Here is an 18,550-nt window from a genome sequence, read left to right as displayed (position 1 = left end):
TAAAAGGAGACAGAAAAACAAATCAATCTAAGGTAAATGGGAAAGGTAACTGGATAATGAAAAAAAAAATTGTCCTTAGCAACAAAATAGAAGAGATTATTTATGTAGATTTACAAGTAGATGAGCTCCAGATGTGTTTTTTCGTTTTTGATCTACTTCTCCCCAGGTGCTTTTCTCCTTAATAAATATAACATCCAAGTTGGAATATTGTTGAAGCATTGAATCACCTAAATTTTGGCTACGCTCCTCTGCTGTTAACTATTTTGAGCTATTTTTCAATAAGGCAGCCGCTACTGAAATCCTAAGTACATAGGCTTGGCAGAGCCAAAGAGAAAAAGTGCAGTCCACAGATTTGTTTCTTCTGTTTTCCCAAAACAGAATCTCATAAAAAATATGCCCTCAAATTTTGTCACTATATTGCTGTCAAAGAAATTCTGCTCCTCTTCATAACTCTGAATGTTAAACCCAGAGTTCTTGTGCTACTGGGAAGTTATATAGCTCCAGGAGGTGGAGAGGCACCCCTGCAACTGTTCAAATCATAGCCAGGCACAATAATCAGTCAATCAGAAACTTCGGTTCCAGTCGGATGGAAGTTTTTGGGGCCAACTTGGAAAAGCATACAGAACAAGTTTGACTTTGCTGCCAAGATCATTTCCAGGACATTGGCTAATTAATTATAAAAGCTTTTTCAAAACAAATTTGAGGCTGGCAACCTTTTCTTCCTACCCAAACAGAGAAAAAAAAAAAAAAAAGGTTAAAAAATAAAAGCCTGAGTTTAGTCTGTGTGGTATTTTTTGCCATAGCTTTATCTTCTTTACAAACCCATTTTTTTTCTCAACCTAAAATGATCCAGAGACTTCTGTATTTGAAGTACTAAAATAGTATGTACAGAAACTGAAAAATATTACTTTGAATTTCTAATTTGCCTCTGGCTGTAGATGAGATCATGGGTCAGTTCCAAAACTTTTCAAACTCTTTGGTGGGAAGCAAAGAAAGGAAGTTTCTTCCTCTTTGTGGGATGAAGAACTCATTGGATTAACTGCAGGTACTATAATAGATACAATGTAGATGGACAGTTGCTCCTAAAATGATATATTGTGTTTTGTTAAACATACAAAATAGAGGCACCTGGGTGGCTCAGTGGGTTAAGCGTCTGGTTAAGTGTCAGATTCTAGGTTTCAGCACAGGTCATGATCTCAGTCAGGGTCCTGGGATGGAACCCTGCCTGGGGCTCCACCCTCAGTGTCAAGTCTGCTTGTCCTTCTCCCTCTGCTCCTCCTCCTCCCTGCACTCTTAGTATTTCTCTCTCTCTCTCAAATAAATAAAATCTTTTTTTTTTAATGATATATTCATCAACCTTCACTTCCAGCATTGAAAACAAAAAGAACAAAACTCCTGAATTAAATCTTCCTGGTTTCTCTTAATATGAACCTCGATGAATATGAGATGTTCATAATAGGCATCAAAGATTCTGGTTTCAAGTACTATAATCACACAGGTTTTATAGCAAAATCAACACCCCCAAATCATTATGTTCCAACATATTTCATCCAACACTGGAATCAAAAGCTTATGTAATATGCATCCTAAGCCATCAAATTCCTTCTGCCTATGCCCAGATCTGAAGACACTCAAAAAGGTAAGAAATTTCTCTTAGCCAGCATTTACCAGCTGCTTATTGGCAAATTCCTAGCAGGAGAACTGTTCATAATAAAAGAAGTTGTGTTTTTTTGTTTGTTTGTTTGTTTTGTTTTTTTCAAAAAAGTCTGTCAACCAGATATTCCTAACTCTGCTTTATCCTGTATCAAGTGCACTACCTTATCCAGTATCAAAGCCCTTGGCAAACCACAGAAATAGAACGTTACTGGTAAATATTGAATAGAGCCAAAATTGCCAAATAGTTTTGAGGGCAACTCTAAACAAGTCCTAGTGGATTGAGTTTTAGTGTATCCTATATTTAAATGAACTTCTCCTGTCACTTCAAGGGGGAGGCAAATACAAGGGAGGAGAGCTATCCATATTAGCATATGAAGGGAGAGCAGCTCTAGCAATCAAGAATCAATCTCAATGTAAGGGACGAAATTAAGCCTGACCAAAGCAGAGAGTTCTTCTTATGAAAAACACAAAATAAAATAAGAAGGACAACAGGAGATTTCGGAGAATCTTGAAAGTCAGGCAGGGAAATCTGAACTTCACTTGATGGGAAGCCACTCTAAACTTAATCCAGGAGGGAAACATAAGGGCAATTATAGGAAAAGGATGTCATTGAAATAGGAGAAAACAGAGACAAGGGATTAGTTGCAAAGCTTCTCTAGCAAATCCAGTCTGAGATGATGAAGGCCCAAATAGGGTGTTGCTGGTGAAGGGAAGGAAAAAGAATCCAAAAGCCATTTCACAAGAAGGAACATAAATTCACCTTTCCTGTACCTTTTAGAATTTACCAAGACCTATAAACCTCTGTCACTACTGTAAGTGCTGCCCATGAAAGAGGCACATCGTCGTAAGTCTCCATTGCCTTAGAATATATAACTCAGATTTATTTATTCAGGTGGAATTTTCACCCAATTAGTCCAAAGTAACTCATTTTTTCTTTAATGTAAAGTACAAAATTATGCCCAGTCACTATTTTCTATGTCCAGATACCCACTCGACTGAAAAAAAATGGCCCAGATTCTACCATATTCTTCTTAAGAGAAAGTAAATCAAGGAGCACCTGGGAGCACCTGGGAGCACCTGGGAAGCTTAGTGGTTTAAGCATTTGCCTTAGGCTCAGGTTAAGAGCAAGCAGGAGTCTGCTTCTCCCTCCCCCTGCCCCGTGCTCTCCTTCTCTCTCTCTCCCTCCTTTCCTCCCTCTCTCCCTCTTAAATAAAGAAAATCGTTTTTAAAAATTAAGTAAATCAAGATTCAAAACCTAATTGCTCTTCATGTCAAATAGGCTACTTACTATGGTTTAATAGACAAACATATACAGCCAACAAAGCTATCATTACCTTTATCTGATGTATCCCTCAAAAGTTAACCATTGTCAGCATTTCTTAAACCTTTATAATTTATCAATGCACTTGTTCTTAAATTATCTTTTAATCTTCACAATAACCCTGCAGTAGGGATTATTATTACTATTTTAGAGCGGAGACAACTGTAGCTCCAAGACTTAAAATGCCCAAGAGAATACATCTGTGAAGGTTAAAGTCAAGACCAATTCTTATCTTTGAACTTCAAAGCCCTTCACATAGTGCTTTCCCTTCCCTCAGATAATATGCAAAAACAAAAAACAAAAAAACCCCAAAACCATCTACACATATCAGTGATTTCTTTGCTTACCTGGTCCTTCTCTGGTTTATCAGAAATGTCATTCAGACTGGAGGAAGTCAGATTCCTATGGGTCATAGCTGGGCTACCTGAAAAAAACAAAGGTGAACCCTAATTAAAGACTTCTTTTCAAAAACACAAGACTTTGGTTGTATACTTTGTAAACACTTGTAGATGATGATGAGAATGACAAAGATGCTTTAGCTCCACTGGGATTCTCCTGAAGAGTTTTCCAGAGTACAGGTTGGAGCACAAAGATGGTTAAATGAAAAGTATGTAAAATCCCAAATACCATGTTTAAGTCTTATTACCTGGCTTCATTTCAAGATGAGTTAAACTCTGAAAGAAACATCTAAAACAATAAGCATAAAAATGAATTTACTCTCATTTGGCTTACTTTTCGTCACTGCCCTTTACATAGTACCTGGTATCCTTTCCTTTTCCTACCCCCTATAGAGATGGCCTCTTTCCTCAGGTCAGCAGAGATGGCCACAGACTACAGGCCTGGACTTGCTCTCTCCAGGCCTCTGCAGTCCTTCCTAGGTATCACTCACCCCGAAAACCCATCTGTGTTCCCTTCTCTAGCTAACGCTTTAATCAAGAAGATTTCTCCTTAGTGGGCATCTGATCCAGAATCCATCTTCTTTGTGTCAAAGTAATACTATAGCAGGCCCCTCACTTCTTGCATTCCCACTTGCCAGACTAATATAAGCATATCCCTTCTTTTCCCTTGATGGGCCAATCTTCTTATTCATATTAAGGAATGGGTTTCATCAGGAATACTTGATGGGAACCAACCTCCCAGGCAATACAGTGGCTGTAGGTCAAGTCAACTGGCAATCCAGACAATGACTTTAGACCCCGTGACACAAAAAAGAGAAGAGGGACATCTGAAAGAGTGATAGCCATCTTCAAGGAGACTATGTTAATCAAAACAATAACATTCTGTTCATTCTGCAGTTGGACTTGAAATTTCTAGGCTTACTAAGCAAAAGAGTAACTTTTCAAAGCCAGGGTGTTTGACCCAGTCCCTGCAGGGTGCTGAGTAAGGCATTCATCATTAATCCTCAATGATCTGACTCAGGCTGGTCTTCACACCAAAAGGACAAGGGTTGAAAAACAAGCACCAAAGTTTGAACACAGCTTCACATTGGCTTCCAAATTACTTTTTAGTTTATAGACTTCAATTCCTTTAGGTAGAAACTTCAATACAAAATTTTAACAGACTAAAATCTATTCCTAATAATTTAATGTCTATATGAAAGCAGCTCTTTCAATAGTATAATTGTCTTTACTAAATCAGAAAAATCATAATTTTCTTGAGCTGGCAAGACAGGATATTTTCCACTCTGCTGCATTTCATTGAGTAAGCATGGCCTAGATCTCTTAAACCCTTTACCTGGTGGGACATTTTATTCTAGGAAAATTTGAGCACAGGACATTTTTCAAAGGAAAGTTACATCTGAAAAACTGCTTTATGAGCAAAATTAAAAAACCTTTTGAAGGCCACATTTTCTTCTTTGAACTACATACCAGGTTTCTAGCGTGCACTCAAAACAAAAGACACCAGGTACAAACGTGAATGCTCTCAAATAATGCTGGGCTTGAAAGCAATAGGAAATGATGAGTAGCTATAATTCTACACCTTACATTAAAAGCAAAAGCAGTTATTTGGACTAACTGGGTGAAAATTCTACCTGCGTAAGTGAGGAAATCTGAACTATATATTCTTAAAGCAATTAAGCTATGGCAATCCTCACCACGAATTAAAAATAACTTACATATATTCATAAATAAGACTGATTTCTAATTATAAAATCAATTGATGTAAGTGGCAGTCCTGAAATAATGTGAAAGAAGTTTCATTAAGTGCTTTAAATTTTCGGGGCAATATCCTAAATTCATCGATTTGCTTTGGAAACTATAAAGACTACAAAGGTACATTTTAGCCAAAGTACTGTCCTACTGCTGCAAAATCTAAATAGGAAGAAGCCAAATTAGTGAAGTTTTTATTACAATGGTAATCTTGACTGACGTCACAACTTTTCCAAGAAACTTCATATACTGCTTCCTCATTTCTCTCATGATAGTATGGATGTATTTGTACTTGAGGGGGGCGGGGATGTCCAAAGAAGGCACAGGCTCAAGGAAGATGCAGGAACCAGATGGGGAAAAGTAGGCAAATGTTAAAGAAAACCAAATCTACTGTCCCTCCTACCATTATCTGATTCTCATTTTTATTAGTGATTAGTAATATCAACAGCATCACTGAGGTGTAACTTTGTAATACATGGAGGAATCCAGAAGTCAACACTTCTAGGTAAACCCCAAGCAAGATGATAAACATGCTCCCCTGTTTTCCCACCTCCCTCCTAGCAAATTCCCCACCCCTGAGCCCAAACACCTCAAAACAAAAACAAGTGCTTCCCAATGCCGTGGTCCCCAAAGTATGATGCCCGGACCAACAACATTAGTATTACCTGAGCACTTATTAGAAATGCAACTCCTTGGGACTAACCTAGACTAAATGCACTGTTCCCCCTTATCTGCTGTTTCAGTTACCTCTAGTCAGCTGTGGTCCAGAAGCAGGTGATCCTCCTTCTGGCAAATCATCAGGTCAATAATAGCCTAACGCTACGACACGATGCCTACTCCATTCACCTCACATCATCTCATCACATAGGCATTTTATCATCTCACATCATAAGAAGGGGGAGTTCGGTACGGTATTTTGAGAGAGAGAGAGACCACATTCACATAACTTTTATTACAGTACATTGCTATAATTGTATTTGATTATTAGCTACTGTTGTTAATCTCGTAGTGTGCCTAATTTATAAAGTAAAGTTTACCATAGGTATGTGTGTATAGGAAAAACAGTATATATAGTGTTCAGGCATTCACTGGGAATCTCAGAACATAGGTCCTGCAGATAAGGGGGAACTACAATATAATCAAGACTCTGGGTTTGGGGCCCAGTAATGAGGTTTTAACAAACCTTTAAAGTAATTTTGAAACATGCTAAAGTTTGAGAACCACTGCTCTAAATAAACCAGTTATCTTAAGAGGAGGATGTGTCCCAGTCAGAATTGGAATTGAAAGAAATATATAAATTGAAGTAGACAGAGGGGTAGTTCTGATAACCTTGCCCTCCTTCAAGCCACTGCTCCAAACTATTGTATCTCAAGAAATCATTAAATTAGCAACCTCATCACATCAACACACAGAAAGTGTCTTGCTTGGCTATTCCTCTAAATCCTCACCTGCACAATCAAATAAATAAATAATTTGGAAACTCATTATTTAATCAGCCTTTTCCAGAAACATATCACTCAAATCAAAGAAGACAAGGATAAGAGCCAAAAAGAGATTACAAACCCGATTATATCCGGAATCAGAAATTTGTGCATGGCATTTTAGCAAACCCACGAAGCTGTTATGCTACTGATCCCTAACAACATTCTATTGTAGATATTTTGCACCTGACATTCAATAAGACACGTTATCAGGATAAATCAACGTTCTCTATTTACAGTTTGAGCCTATAATGCAAACTCATGCAATCCTGAATGAATGGTGCTAGTAAGAGAAAATGTCAGCTTGTACCAAAAAGGTGAAATGCCAAGAGTACCCTGAGTACCCTACTTCTTGCACAAGTAGGGATTCATTCTGCTCAAAGCTACCACTAGTCGGCCCTTTCCATCAAAATCCAGGGCACACAAATTTCATATAACTTCTCTTGATCCAAAGAAACTTTTTTTTTTTTTTTTAAGTTTGACTTCTACAAAAGAAAAAGAATCAGCTTCAGGTACATAATTATAATTAATTTAAATTATATCACTGTTTTTTGGCCATAAGAAAAAGAAAGCTTTGGAGAATCACATTTTAGGCAGTTTCACACAATCAAAAACAATTTCATTTTGAAAGTACACACTTGGCAGGTACACACTGTCTTCCATAAAAATTGATTGCATTCTGTACTAACTTTGAAAATCATTGTTATTCTTTAGCACACATGTAGCAATTCATAAAGTCCTTTATGATTATATCTATTAGATACAATGGAAAGAGATGAGGAGAACTACAGTGTTGGAAGAGGAAGATATTTAAATGTGTACGCCTTAGATAAAAATGTAAATATGTATGTAATGCAATTAACACATAAACTTCCTCACCTAATACGTTTACCATGAAGCAATAGAGAACCTAAGAACAAGCTAAAACAAAGATCACCTTGGATATGAAATAAACTGGATATTTTATTCTTGATTAAATATTATTTTTAGCATGAAAAATAACTAAGGTAACTTACATACAACAGACATAAGGGAATCTGGGTGTCCATGTCAGAAAATTTGGAGGTATGGATCTAATTTGAACTGTTTGAGACCATAAAACTAATAATAAATGTAGTTTTAGAAGAATGCATGCTAACGTGTTCTGTACCCCCAGTGGCTGATACTCTTTCCCCCCCTTGTTGACATAACAACTCTACTAGAAATCATCCATATCTAAGGTTAAGGGGCAACTAATTCTTTTAAGTACTAAGTACTTTAACTTACATTATTATTTTCTTAATGCTCATATAATGCTCATTGAAGTTAGTATTATTCCTATTACCACTTTACACATAAACAAAATGAACCTCAAAGAAGTTAAGTTCATGGTCACACAGCAAGTAAACTATAATTTAAATCTGGATCTCTTAATACCAATCCCATTGCTTCTGAGAAAAAAATGGCCTATGTTATTTAAAATTAAGACACAAACTTCACCATTTCTAATAAAGAGAAAATTTAATATTCAACCACAAAGAATATACTCTATTTCCATGCCAGTTATGTGCAATATAATATCATAAAGAATATTTAAAGCAGAAATGTTTTTGATTTCCAGTTTAGCTATTCCCAGAAATAGAGTATACATTTCTTTACTTTTTCATTTTCATAAAGAGAAAAAGGCGGGGAAAACTCAACTCAGCTACTGTTTGCCACTGTGATTAAATAGTAGCCCCAAACTACAGCTCTGTGATGTAGGAGAAAGAGTGCTAAAGCAACAGCAATGTAAATATAAAAGCAATAATGCCACATGCTTCTCAATGTCCTACCTCATAATCGTAGCCAAGTATTTGTAAAATTCCACTATGTACATACAGCCAACTCTCCATTATTTCCATATTGGTTTTCTACCATATTTCAAATTAATCCAACAGCAATTTCTTCCCATTTCAACTACTAAAAATAGGAATGTAAGGGGACAAGCAGAATAAATCAGCTAGGACTCTAGCAATGAGTTGGAGAAAGTCTAGAAAAAATGGCTAAAAGAGAAGCTTAGATTTTGTCAGACCAGTTTTCTAGTCTTCTATTTTTTTTTAAGATTTTATTTATTTATCTAGAAAGAGAGAACGAGAGAAAATACAAACAAGTGCATGACTGGCGGTAGGGGGGCAGAGGGGGAGGGAGAGAAAGAATCTCAAGCAGACTCCCTAGTGAGTGTGGCGTCTGATGTGGCTGGATCCCACAACCCTGAGATCAAGACCTGAGCCAAAATCAAGAGTTGTGGACACTGAACTAATGGAGCCACCCAGGGGCCCCAGTTTCCTAGTCTTCCATGGCAACAAAATATCAAGACCTGTCCCCACTAAAAATAATAATAACATCAACTGCCATTAAGACCTCCAACCCATTCTTACTCCCAACCTTCAAATAAAATACAGAAATATTTCAATCGCAAATATTAGATGAAAGAAAGTTAAAAATATCATCAGAAGGAGTTCTTTGAAAGAATTTTATTACTAAGAGAAAATCAGTTTGGATGTTTTTACTTATTTCATTTTTAATTGCTTTGTTTAGAAAATTTTTGTTGTTTGTTCATGATTTAATATTATATAAACTCCAAGAGCCCAGAGTCAAAGCCCTAGGTTCGTCTTATTCACAGTTTTAGCCTCAGAGCTTGGCACTAAGTGGCACTTAATAAATATTTGTGAATGAATGGATAATAGCAACTGGGTATCATTTTACTTCCATTTGGAGTTACTATTATAAACACTACTGTTCAAAGTCCATTTCCTATGAAGGGAGATGCTGTGTGCACACTCCAAGAGCCCTCAGACTTGGAAAGCCGTAGAGTAAATACGGAAGAAGTTTGTAGCTGGCCCAGAACTAACAGAGTGAAAAGACTCTGCCAAACTGACTAACAGCCTGTCAGTCAGCAGTGGGAACAGACGTGAGAACAATAAAGGGGAAAAAAGAGAAACCCCCTGTGAAGGAAGGATCAGGAGGTGAAAATGAGAGGAGAAATAAGGGAGAGTGGCTGGACCTCAGTGAAAGAGAAGAGTAGAGAGGAGTTTGGGGGAACTGAAATAACTCAAAGAATGTGACTGACTTGGGAAGTAAAGCAAATTTAGAGGAAGGAAGAAGACGTCAAAAGATCCAGGTAAGTATCAAGGTATCGTGACCAAGTGCCAACCACAAGCTGAAGTCATCTCTAACGTATGGGACAAAGGTAATGGAGAAGACATCTTCTGGAGAGACTGGAAGTGTGCAGAAGCCAAACAACAACACACAGAACATCTACTCCAATAAATCCTCACAAATGCTATTCTAGTCTTTTAAAGATCATTCTCTACCCTTTTGAGACCTCTGCTGTCAACCTGCCTGTAGATAATCTATCTGACCTCAACTTCTCTGATCCCATTCTCTGTTTTCTTATTTATTACTATTCTGTGGGCTTTCCTCAAAACTCAATGTTAGGTCTTAGGCATCTCAACACCAAATATGCAAGGTTCATCTCTTCTAATTCTTTTTAAATTTCAACCAGCAAAAAGCAAAATGTTCTAATCATAGCGACTCCTGTTCTAGTAATACTCAGGGTGGATATTTAATTTTTATTATGACCTAAAACAAGTAGTTAATTTTTAAAAATTTCATTCTCTTTCTCTGGGCACACACACAAATTAAAAAGACATTTAAAAAATCTCTACTCAGCTGAGGAAACACTCCGAAACAAACAAGGACTAGGACACTTATTAAATATAAATAGTAAAGTCCACATAAAGTACTCCAAGGCATCTGTGGTTCTTGTGATTACATACGGTATTTGTGATTCTATAATACTTCTTTTTCTGTGCCTCACACACATGCACACAAACACGCATAATATAAAACTACAAAGAGTCATTCTGTCCAAAGCACACAGATGGAAGTATATAAAATAATTTGTGACCTTATATCAAAAAAACTACAAACAGAAAAAAACAATACCATCGGCAAGACTATGCTGACTAGTAAAAGTACAGAAGACCACAGCAGATTATGTCAGAAGTAAACAAATATCTCATTGCCTTCATTCCAAATAGGCAATGACCCAGAGTCATCTTACTAAATGTCCTTGAGCCAAGTTAAGGAGGAATTTCATTAATTTCCTACAGCCACATCTTTCCAAGCACAGGTACCAGTGTCTGATTCCATAAGTGGGACATACTCTCTTATATCTATGTAGACATCAGATCCAAAATATAGTAAAATTTTGCTAATTCAGATTAATGGAGAGGCTCTCTAAATTAATGAAGTGTCAATATTTAAAATAATTTTAAAAGGCTACCAGTTCAACTTATAGGATTCAGCAAATGAGTTTATCCCTCTCTCTTCCTGGATACTTTCAAAATGTTAGATTTAAAAAAAAAAAATGTTAGATTTAAAAAAAAAAATACTTTTGAAGAAAATGTAAGGCCATATCAATTGAAAGAACTGGTAGAAGGCCAACAGACCAAAAACTTCCCAGAAGAAGAGCAGATAGAGTATTAGCACCTGATACTACTCACATCATGGAGAAACTGCAGTGTAAAGTATGTGCAGAGACACATGTAGTCAAAACAGAAAAGATCTTCCCTGCAAAACTCTGAAGAAACTCCATACTGGAAGATGCCAAGTATAATGGAAGCCCAAGTAAGACACAGGCTAAAAAGGGATGCATTTATGGAAAGTCTATCCATAAAAGTTTAACATCACCCAGGCAGAATGCCCAGTAGCCAAAGCATTTCCCACAGGGCTATTTGCTAAAGAGGTATTCAGAAAAACCAGGGCAACTAAGGCAGGTGTTTGTACCTCAGACCAAGGTCTTCTGAACTCTAGAATTTAGAGGGCCCCTCAGGATAACCATTCTTACTCTACATCAGATCCTCTTTCTTAAATACAAATAGACAACTGAAGAGCCCAAAACTAAAACAGACACCAAAAAAGGAGGAGGAGGAGGAGGAGAAGAAGGAGAAGAAGGAGGAGGAGGAGGAGGAGGAGGAGGAGGAGGAGGAGGAGGAGGAAAAAGAAATGTAATTTAGAAAACCTAAAATAAAAATTCTTATTAGTTTACGGAGAGAGTTGAGATGATATTGCATCCACAGAACATAAACAGGATGTTATGACAAACAGAACAAGTGTTTTAGAGTTATAATTACTTTTTAAAAACATATATGTTTGCTATATATATAAAGGTATGAAAGTAAATCAAGAAAATCTTGCAGAAAGTAAGGGGAGAGGTAAACAAAGAGCCAAAAAATATGCAAGAAAAGATCAGAGGTACAGACAATCAATTCAAGGAAGGCCAATATCTGACTACTAGGAGTCCACCTAAGACAGAACAAGAAAAATGGAGGACAGAATGCTATTAAAGAGACTATCCCAGAGCTAAAGAATATGTTTCTTCAAATCACAAGGTTCCCTACAAAAATATTAATAACACAACTCTCCTCCCTCCACAACATATACACACAAATCCAGCCTTGTATGTTGATGAATCACCATGAAACATTACAACACTGACAATGTAGAGAATCTCCTACAATTTTCCATCTAGAGAGGAAAAGAACTAAGAATTGGGCTTGGGAATTCTCTTAAGCAACACAGAATGCATGGAAAAAAATAGAAGCGTGTGGTGTCAAAGTCCTGAAATAACAATTATTTTCAACTTAGGATTCTACACTCATCCGAATTATCAATTGAGTATGAAAAAAAATAATGAAACCTTCAAGCAAAAAAAAAAAAATAAATAAATAAACAATAAAAATTCTAAAAAAGAGTCAATCCTTATATGCCCTTCCATACGAACTTACTTGAAATGTGATTTAGGTAAAATGAAGGAAAAAATGAAGAAAAGGACGATATATGGTCTCCAGCTCAGGAGGAGCAATAAAAGTAAATGGCAGACATCAGTTCTGCAGCAGGTTTCCTATGGAACAGGAGGGATGGATCTGCAAGTAGAAGGTATCTGTAGGGTTTATTACCATCCTTGACATACTGAAAGAGTTCAGGAATACAGTAATAGCTAATTTTTTTAAAAATGCAATTTAAACTCTAGGTTAAAAAAACTATACAAGAAAAACACATTATATAGCTTTAGAATAAGCCATATTAATATAGTCATAATATTATAAATGCTATTTATAGGTTTCTAACTTTAGAATCACTTGATTGAGAAAGCACAAAATGTATTTATAGAGGCAAGAATGTTAATTTAACCAATACTGATGCTAAATAGAAGTACCAATAACAGAAGTCTGGAAGTGGAAGTAGTGAGGAGAGGGGCAAGAAGAGTAGGGAAGCTCACCTCCTTCTCTCATCCTTGAGAGAGGTAAATAGTCAAAAGATCCCATCAATACTTACTACCAAAAAAGCCCCAACCAACTAACCAAACAAAAATGCATAGGCTTATTACCTAAAACTACAAATATAAATAATAATGGAACTAAGAATAATGATACAAACCTATTTGGAGGGAGGAAAAATGTACAAAGCTGGTAAAACCAACAAACAATATCTAAGAATAATTAATCAGAAATAGCAAGATAAGCCCAATATACAGAGATACGAAGGTAACTACGAAAAAACTACAAAAAGAAAATTTAGCGACAATTCAAAGAATTAAAAGTGGTTGTTAAATGGACAGGTCTTAGAACAAACAAGATGAAGCAAAGGAGCTTATTTTTTCATTAGAAGTCCTATGCTTTTCTTCAATTTCATAACCATTTGCACATTATACTTTAATTAAAATATCTATAAGAAAGTTAAAGCTACTATTATTATATCTAAGTACCTGAAATTAATTTAAGCCTTTTTTTCTTCTTAAGATTTTATTTATTCATGAGAGATACAGACAGAGAGAGACAGGAAGAGACATAGGCAAAGGGAGAAGCAGGCTCCATGCAGGGAGCCCGATGTGGGACTCGATCCCGGGACTCCAGGATCACGCCCTGAGCTGAAGGCAGGTGCTAATCTCTGAGCCACTCCAGGGGTCCCAATTTGAGCCTTTATTAAGGAGTAGACAATGTTGGGAGATTTAGTCAAATTTTAATATAAACATGGAAATCAAAATTTTAAGAGTTCAAAATCAATTTTAAGTAGTTTTAACATGCCCCATGAAATAATATTTACATATATTTTTAAAATTATGGCAAGGGAAATTTTTCTTGACAGCTCTGTCTCAAATACCAAAGATTCCAATATATAGTTTTAGTCACTAAAAACCTTTACACCTGAAAAGTCTATGCAGAAAAAAAGGAAAAAGTATGGGCAGAAAAATTAAGCCATTTAGCATAGTCCTACATCTGTATCCAAATAAATACATAGCCACGGATGCCAACATCAATGTTGATTTAGATACAGATACAGACGCAGGCATAGACACAGATATTAAACTTTATTACCTATCTATTTATTTTAGAGAGAGTGTTCACGTGGAGGGGGGCAGAGGAAGAGGAGAATCCCAAGCAGACTCTGTGCTGAGCATGGGACCTGATGCAGGGCTCGATCTCATGATGCTGAGGTCATGACCTGAGCCAAAACCACAAATCAGATGCTCAACTGGCTGAGCCACCCAAATGCCCCTAAAACTTTAAAAGATTAATCAATAGATAGACACATTGTTTGGTCCTCCAGTTACAAATGTAGCCTCTCCTCACTGCTCTATTTATGGCTCACCAAAGGTGACCTGAAGAAGAGCCATGTAAATCGGCTTCCTCAAGTAGTAACTCCTCATGGCCTTGCTGATGCACACCCAGTTGGTTGATACACATTATACAGGTGCTAATCACAAGTCGCCCACAACCCAGCAGCCTCCCGGAAAGAAGGGCACCAACATCTCTGGGCCCACAGGGCCTCTATCACATAAGTGGTCTTGAAGACTCTCCACATTTAAGTTCTACAAATCTGACGAAGAGCAAAGGAAGGGTGCAACACCTTTCCTGGTTGTGCATTTGCTCATATCAGTTTCTCCCCCGTGGAGAGGTTTATGTTATGATAAGTTCAGTGAAAGTGGTATCTAGGTTCCAAATGATGTGGTAGCTGCAAGGCCTCAAGCGATCCTAGTTATTCTGGAGAGTTCTGACGAGAATTAAGATGGGCCCAGGATTTCCTTCTTACTGAAAAGCCCAAGCTGAGATGAGACGCTTGCAGTTCTGAGTTGATACCATCTGGCTCCTAAATCACATCTAGTTCTAAGAAACCACAAGGGTGGGGTTCTTTAACTCCATGACACTGACCTGCATGATGCCAACGGCCACAGCCAGCATTTTTCTGACTGGCCTGCGGATGGGGGGGCGGGGTACAAGGTGGTAGCTCACACCTTACCTCTCTCACATGAACATAATGGGTTCATAAGGAAAAATATAAAAGGAACCCAAGAGATAATTTACATCAGCATGGCAAGTTAGACAAAGTTAGATTAACAAAAGATTGTAAAATGGAATAATAATAATAATAATAATAATCCCCTATAGGATTGCTATAAGGATTAAGCAAGGGAACCCATGAGCAAATGTCCTGCACAGATGTTCAATAGGTGTTCATTTTCTTCTTTTCCTCTTTGGCCTATAATCATGGACATAAATCCTCTCCTACCTCAAGATCCCCAGGAAACTGAAATACAATTGCCACAGCAGAATCCCACCATCCATACTTTTCCAGTCCAAGGAGATGAGTTCAGAGAATTGAGAGGTGGCAGCTGAGGGTTGGAATTATCTGAGTCCACTCAGGAGATGAGGACTGAGGCCTAACTGTAGCTGTTATTCATCCCATCGTGGGTATGCAGCGACCTCAGGCAAACCAAAGTTGTTAGCGTCTAGCAAATGTGGGAGGTGCCTCCCTGAGCACAGAGGTCATTAGTAATTATTTACTTGAGAAAACTATGTGATATGTACCACCCTTACTTTGGATGCTACATCATGATGACAGAAGGTTCTTTAGGTAATCTCTAATGTGTTGTGATCTTAGCTCATTCTAGACCTGTCATTCTGATATGAGAGCAATATACTCCTTTCTATATTTACCACTGAAGTGGTATGGAGGGGAAAAAGAAAGTGGTAAAATACAGGAAGGTTCAAACAACAACAACAAAAAAATGCAGAGACTCTAAAAATGTTTCACCGGGTCTAGTATGCTGTTTAAAGATGGTTTAAATCAGTGGGCAAAGGTACTTTCTAAAAAAAAAAACCATTTTCTGCTGAACCAAAATGAAGAAAAAAGCAGCAGGGAATGAGAAACTCATATCAGAAATAATCTGAATCAGTGTCAAAACGTTAGCTTCAGAAACTTCTTTAGTACAGTGCTACTAGAATCTTCTCACAGTTATGCATTATCTCTGGAGCAAGGCTATAATGCAGAGGGTAGATATAATAAGTTTAAATGCCCCACAGGGTAGATAATCTGGAGGACTGGGTATGTTATTATCGACATGGATCACAGAATGACAGAGCTAAAGGACTGGCTGATCATCTGAACAACTCTATCAAGCAGTTCTTCTCCTGTAACACCAGACATAATCTCCTAATACCTGTTTATATACTTTTGATGACAGGAAACTTGCCACATAATTAAGCAATCTATTTCATTGTAATAAAGCTCATTCTTATATGCAGTAAACCACCTTAATTTTCCAGGTAAGTAGCAGCATCTACATGAATCAAGAAATAGCTGGGGTACCCAGCTAGTTCAGTCAGTAGAACATGTGATTCTTGACCTACGGGTCATGAGTTCTGGGCATAGAGCTTACTTTTAAAAAAGTAAAAAGAAAAAAAAAAAAAAAAAGGAAATAGAATATGCCAACCAAAGCACACACATGCTCATAAAGAGCTGGCTTTCATTTAAATACACATAGCTTCTTAGAAATAATATACAACATCATATGTTTCCAGGCTTAACCATACATCTTCATAATTAGAGGCCTTTGCTTTTCCTTTCACACTCTCTATAGAGCACTGAGGAATTGGTCCCTGTAGCTCTCATCCCCTCCCCCAAATTGGCAAACAAAAGTCCCTTAATGGGAAAATCCTGCATCCTCACATAAGAGAGATGGGACTAAATCCTTGCCAACAGGGCTTTACCAGCCTGAACTTGCATCAGATCATTAATCTTTTAGAAAATCACTGAAATTCATGAATCACTGAATCATAAAAATAAAAACTACATTCAAATCTTTATCTCAAACATTAGAGTGTGAAGTCAGTATCTTTTTTCCTAAAATGTTTGCCCATAGGGCCTGTTTTCGGAAGAACCAAAGCAAAGTCTGCTTGTGCTTACATATTTGTATTAAGCCAGCCCACATAAACCAGTTAAGTTGCCCTTTCTCTGATTTCTCTAATCACCATCCAATGGCTGAGTCAGATCCCTCACTGTCTGCTCACCTCCTAGATAGTCTCCAGGTGCTCATTCTTCCCCTTCAGGGATGACCCACTCTTTCTATAAGCACCCCCGCCCCCTCTACTCAGGAGAATCAGCTTATCACAAATATCATCCTCCTCCTGGGAAACATGCCTGACTAGTAGGTGTCTAAAGGTAGGGACTGTGTCTGCCTTCTTCACTGTATTTTCCCTGCACCTGGCAAAAGAGTGGTACATAAAAATATTTAAGGGAATGAATTGACAATTTGAATGAATTAATATAACAACACCCCAAAACTCTATCACTGTAACTGGATAGAATAAAATTATCACCACTAAAGGGAAAGGCACTCTCCCAATCCAAGGTAATAATAATCATTCTTACTGAAGACAACAGTCACGACTATCACTGACATTATTACAACTAATAATAACAGTCAGTCTACACAGCCTAAGCTACCAGCTGCTTAAGAGGAAATGCCACTTTCACACAGGCTCTAGGCTCTTCCCTAGAAACACAGACAAAAATCATTCATAGATGTCCTTTGGAAATTGGGGAGATGATTCAACCTTGACACCTACAGGAATTCCTAAAATCCAGACCCCAGCTTACACATGTGCTGGAAGAATCAATTTTTTTTTAAGTATAACTTTTACTAGGGTGAAAACTTGCCATTATAACTGAATTTTTCCGGTTCTTCCCCCTCAGAAAGGATGCTGATACTAGTCCCTCTAGTATATTCGCCTAACAAGACTGTTCGTTGATTTGTAACCATGGTTACTACTTGCAGAACCCATCAGTGCATGGCTCTTCCTGAGGCCAAAGCTGATCACGGCCCATAAGTGTATATGCTCCAGCTGTTTCCTGCGGTTGATAAGAATGGGCTTTAGAAAACAGAACCATCCCCAAAAATTACACTTCTGAATGCTGACTTGTTGCCTCTCATTGAAACACACCAGGGATTTCATTTTCTGACCTGAAACAACAGAACTCTGAGTCATCAGTGTCCACACCTCTTGTCAGCAGACAGGAGCACTATATGTTGCTGAAAGCAGGGAGACCTAAAGGCAGAGAGAATGAGAAGCAGAGACAGAAATAAAAAGTAACTGTACCATCTGACATCTACACACCTGAGGTCAAACCCTGGTCCCTCACTTACTGGGTGACCTCAAATACTCTCTCTGCCAGATAGGCAAGGGTACAGTGAAAGAGCCACCTCAAAATCTCGTGGCTTAAAACAACAGTGCTTTACTTCTCAGGATAATGTCCCTTGTGGATTAGCTTGGGGTTTGGTTCTACATCTCTGTCCTCAGGCCAGGACCTAAATGCATGGAACAGCCACTTCCTGGAATGCTGCTGGTTTGAAGGAAAAATGAAACTAGAGAATGTACTGGTTCTTCAAGCTCTCCCCAGGAATGACACTCATGACTTCTGCTCACATTTCACTGGTCAAGGCCAAGTCATGTGGTCACACCTAACATCAAGTGGGTGAGGAAGAAGAGTCCTCGTTTGTTCCAAAGCACCAGCACCAGATTGGATAAATGTCAGCTCACAGTAGTCATAATTGCCTTAGTGGGGGCACGTCAACTGTG

General features: G+C 37.7%; 1 protein-coding gene across 10 annotated transcripts in view; it reads right to left on the bottom strand.

The window, feature by feature from the left end:
* SLC4A4 (solute carrier family 4 member 4) overlaps window positions 1–18,550 on the bottom strand; it is a 343,433-nt gene that overhangs the window by 147,957 nt on the left and 176,926 nt on the right. For all 10 annotated transcript variants that reach the window (XM_072775341.1, XM_072775342.1, XM_072775345.1 and 7 more), the window contains one exon: window positions 3,325–3,401. In XM_072775341.1, the coding sequence (XP_072631442.1) occupies window positions 3,325–3,401 (77 nt within the window). The remainder of the gene's footprint in view (window positions 1–3,324; window positions 3,402–18,550) is intronic.

This window comes from Canis lupus, chromosome 14 (genome assembly GCF_048164855.1).
Source record: "Canis lupus baileyi chromosome 14, mCanLup2.hap1, whole genome shotgun sequence".
NCBI lineage: Eukaryota > Metazoa > Chordata > Mammalia > Carnivora > Canidae > Canis > Canis lupus.
This window is presented reverse-complemented; position numbering and strand designations above follow the sequence as displayed.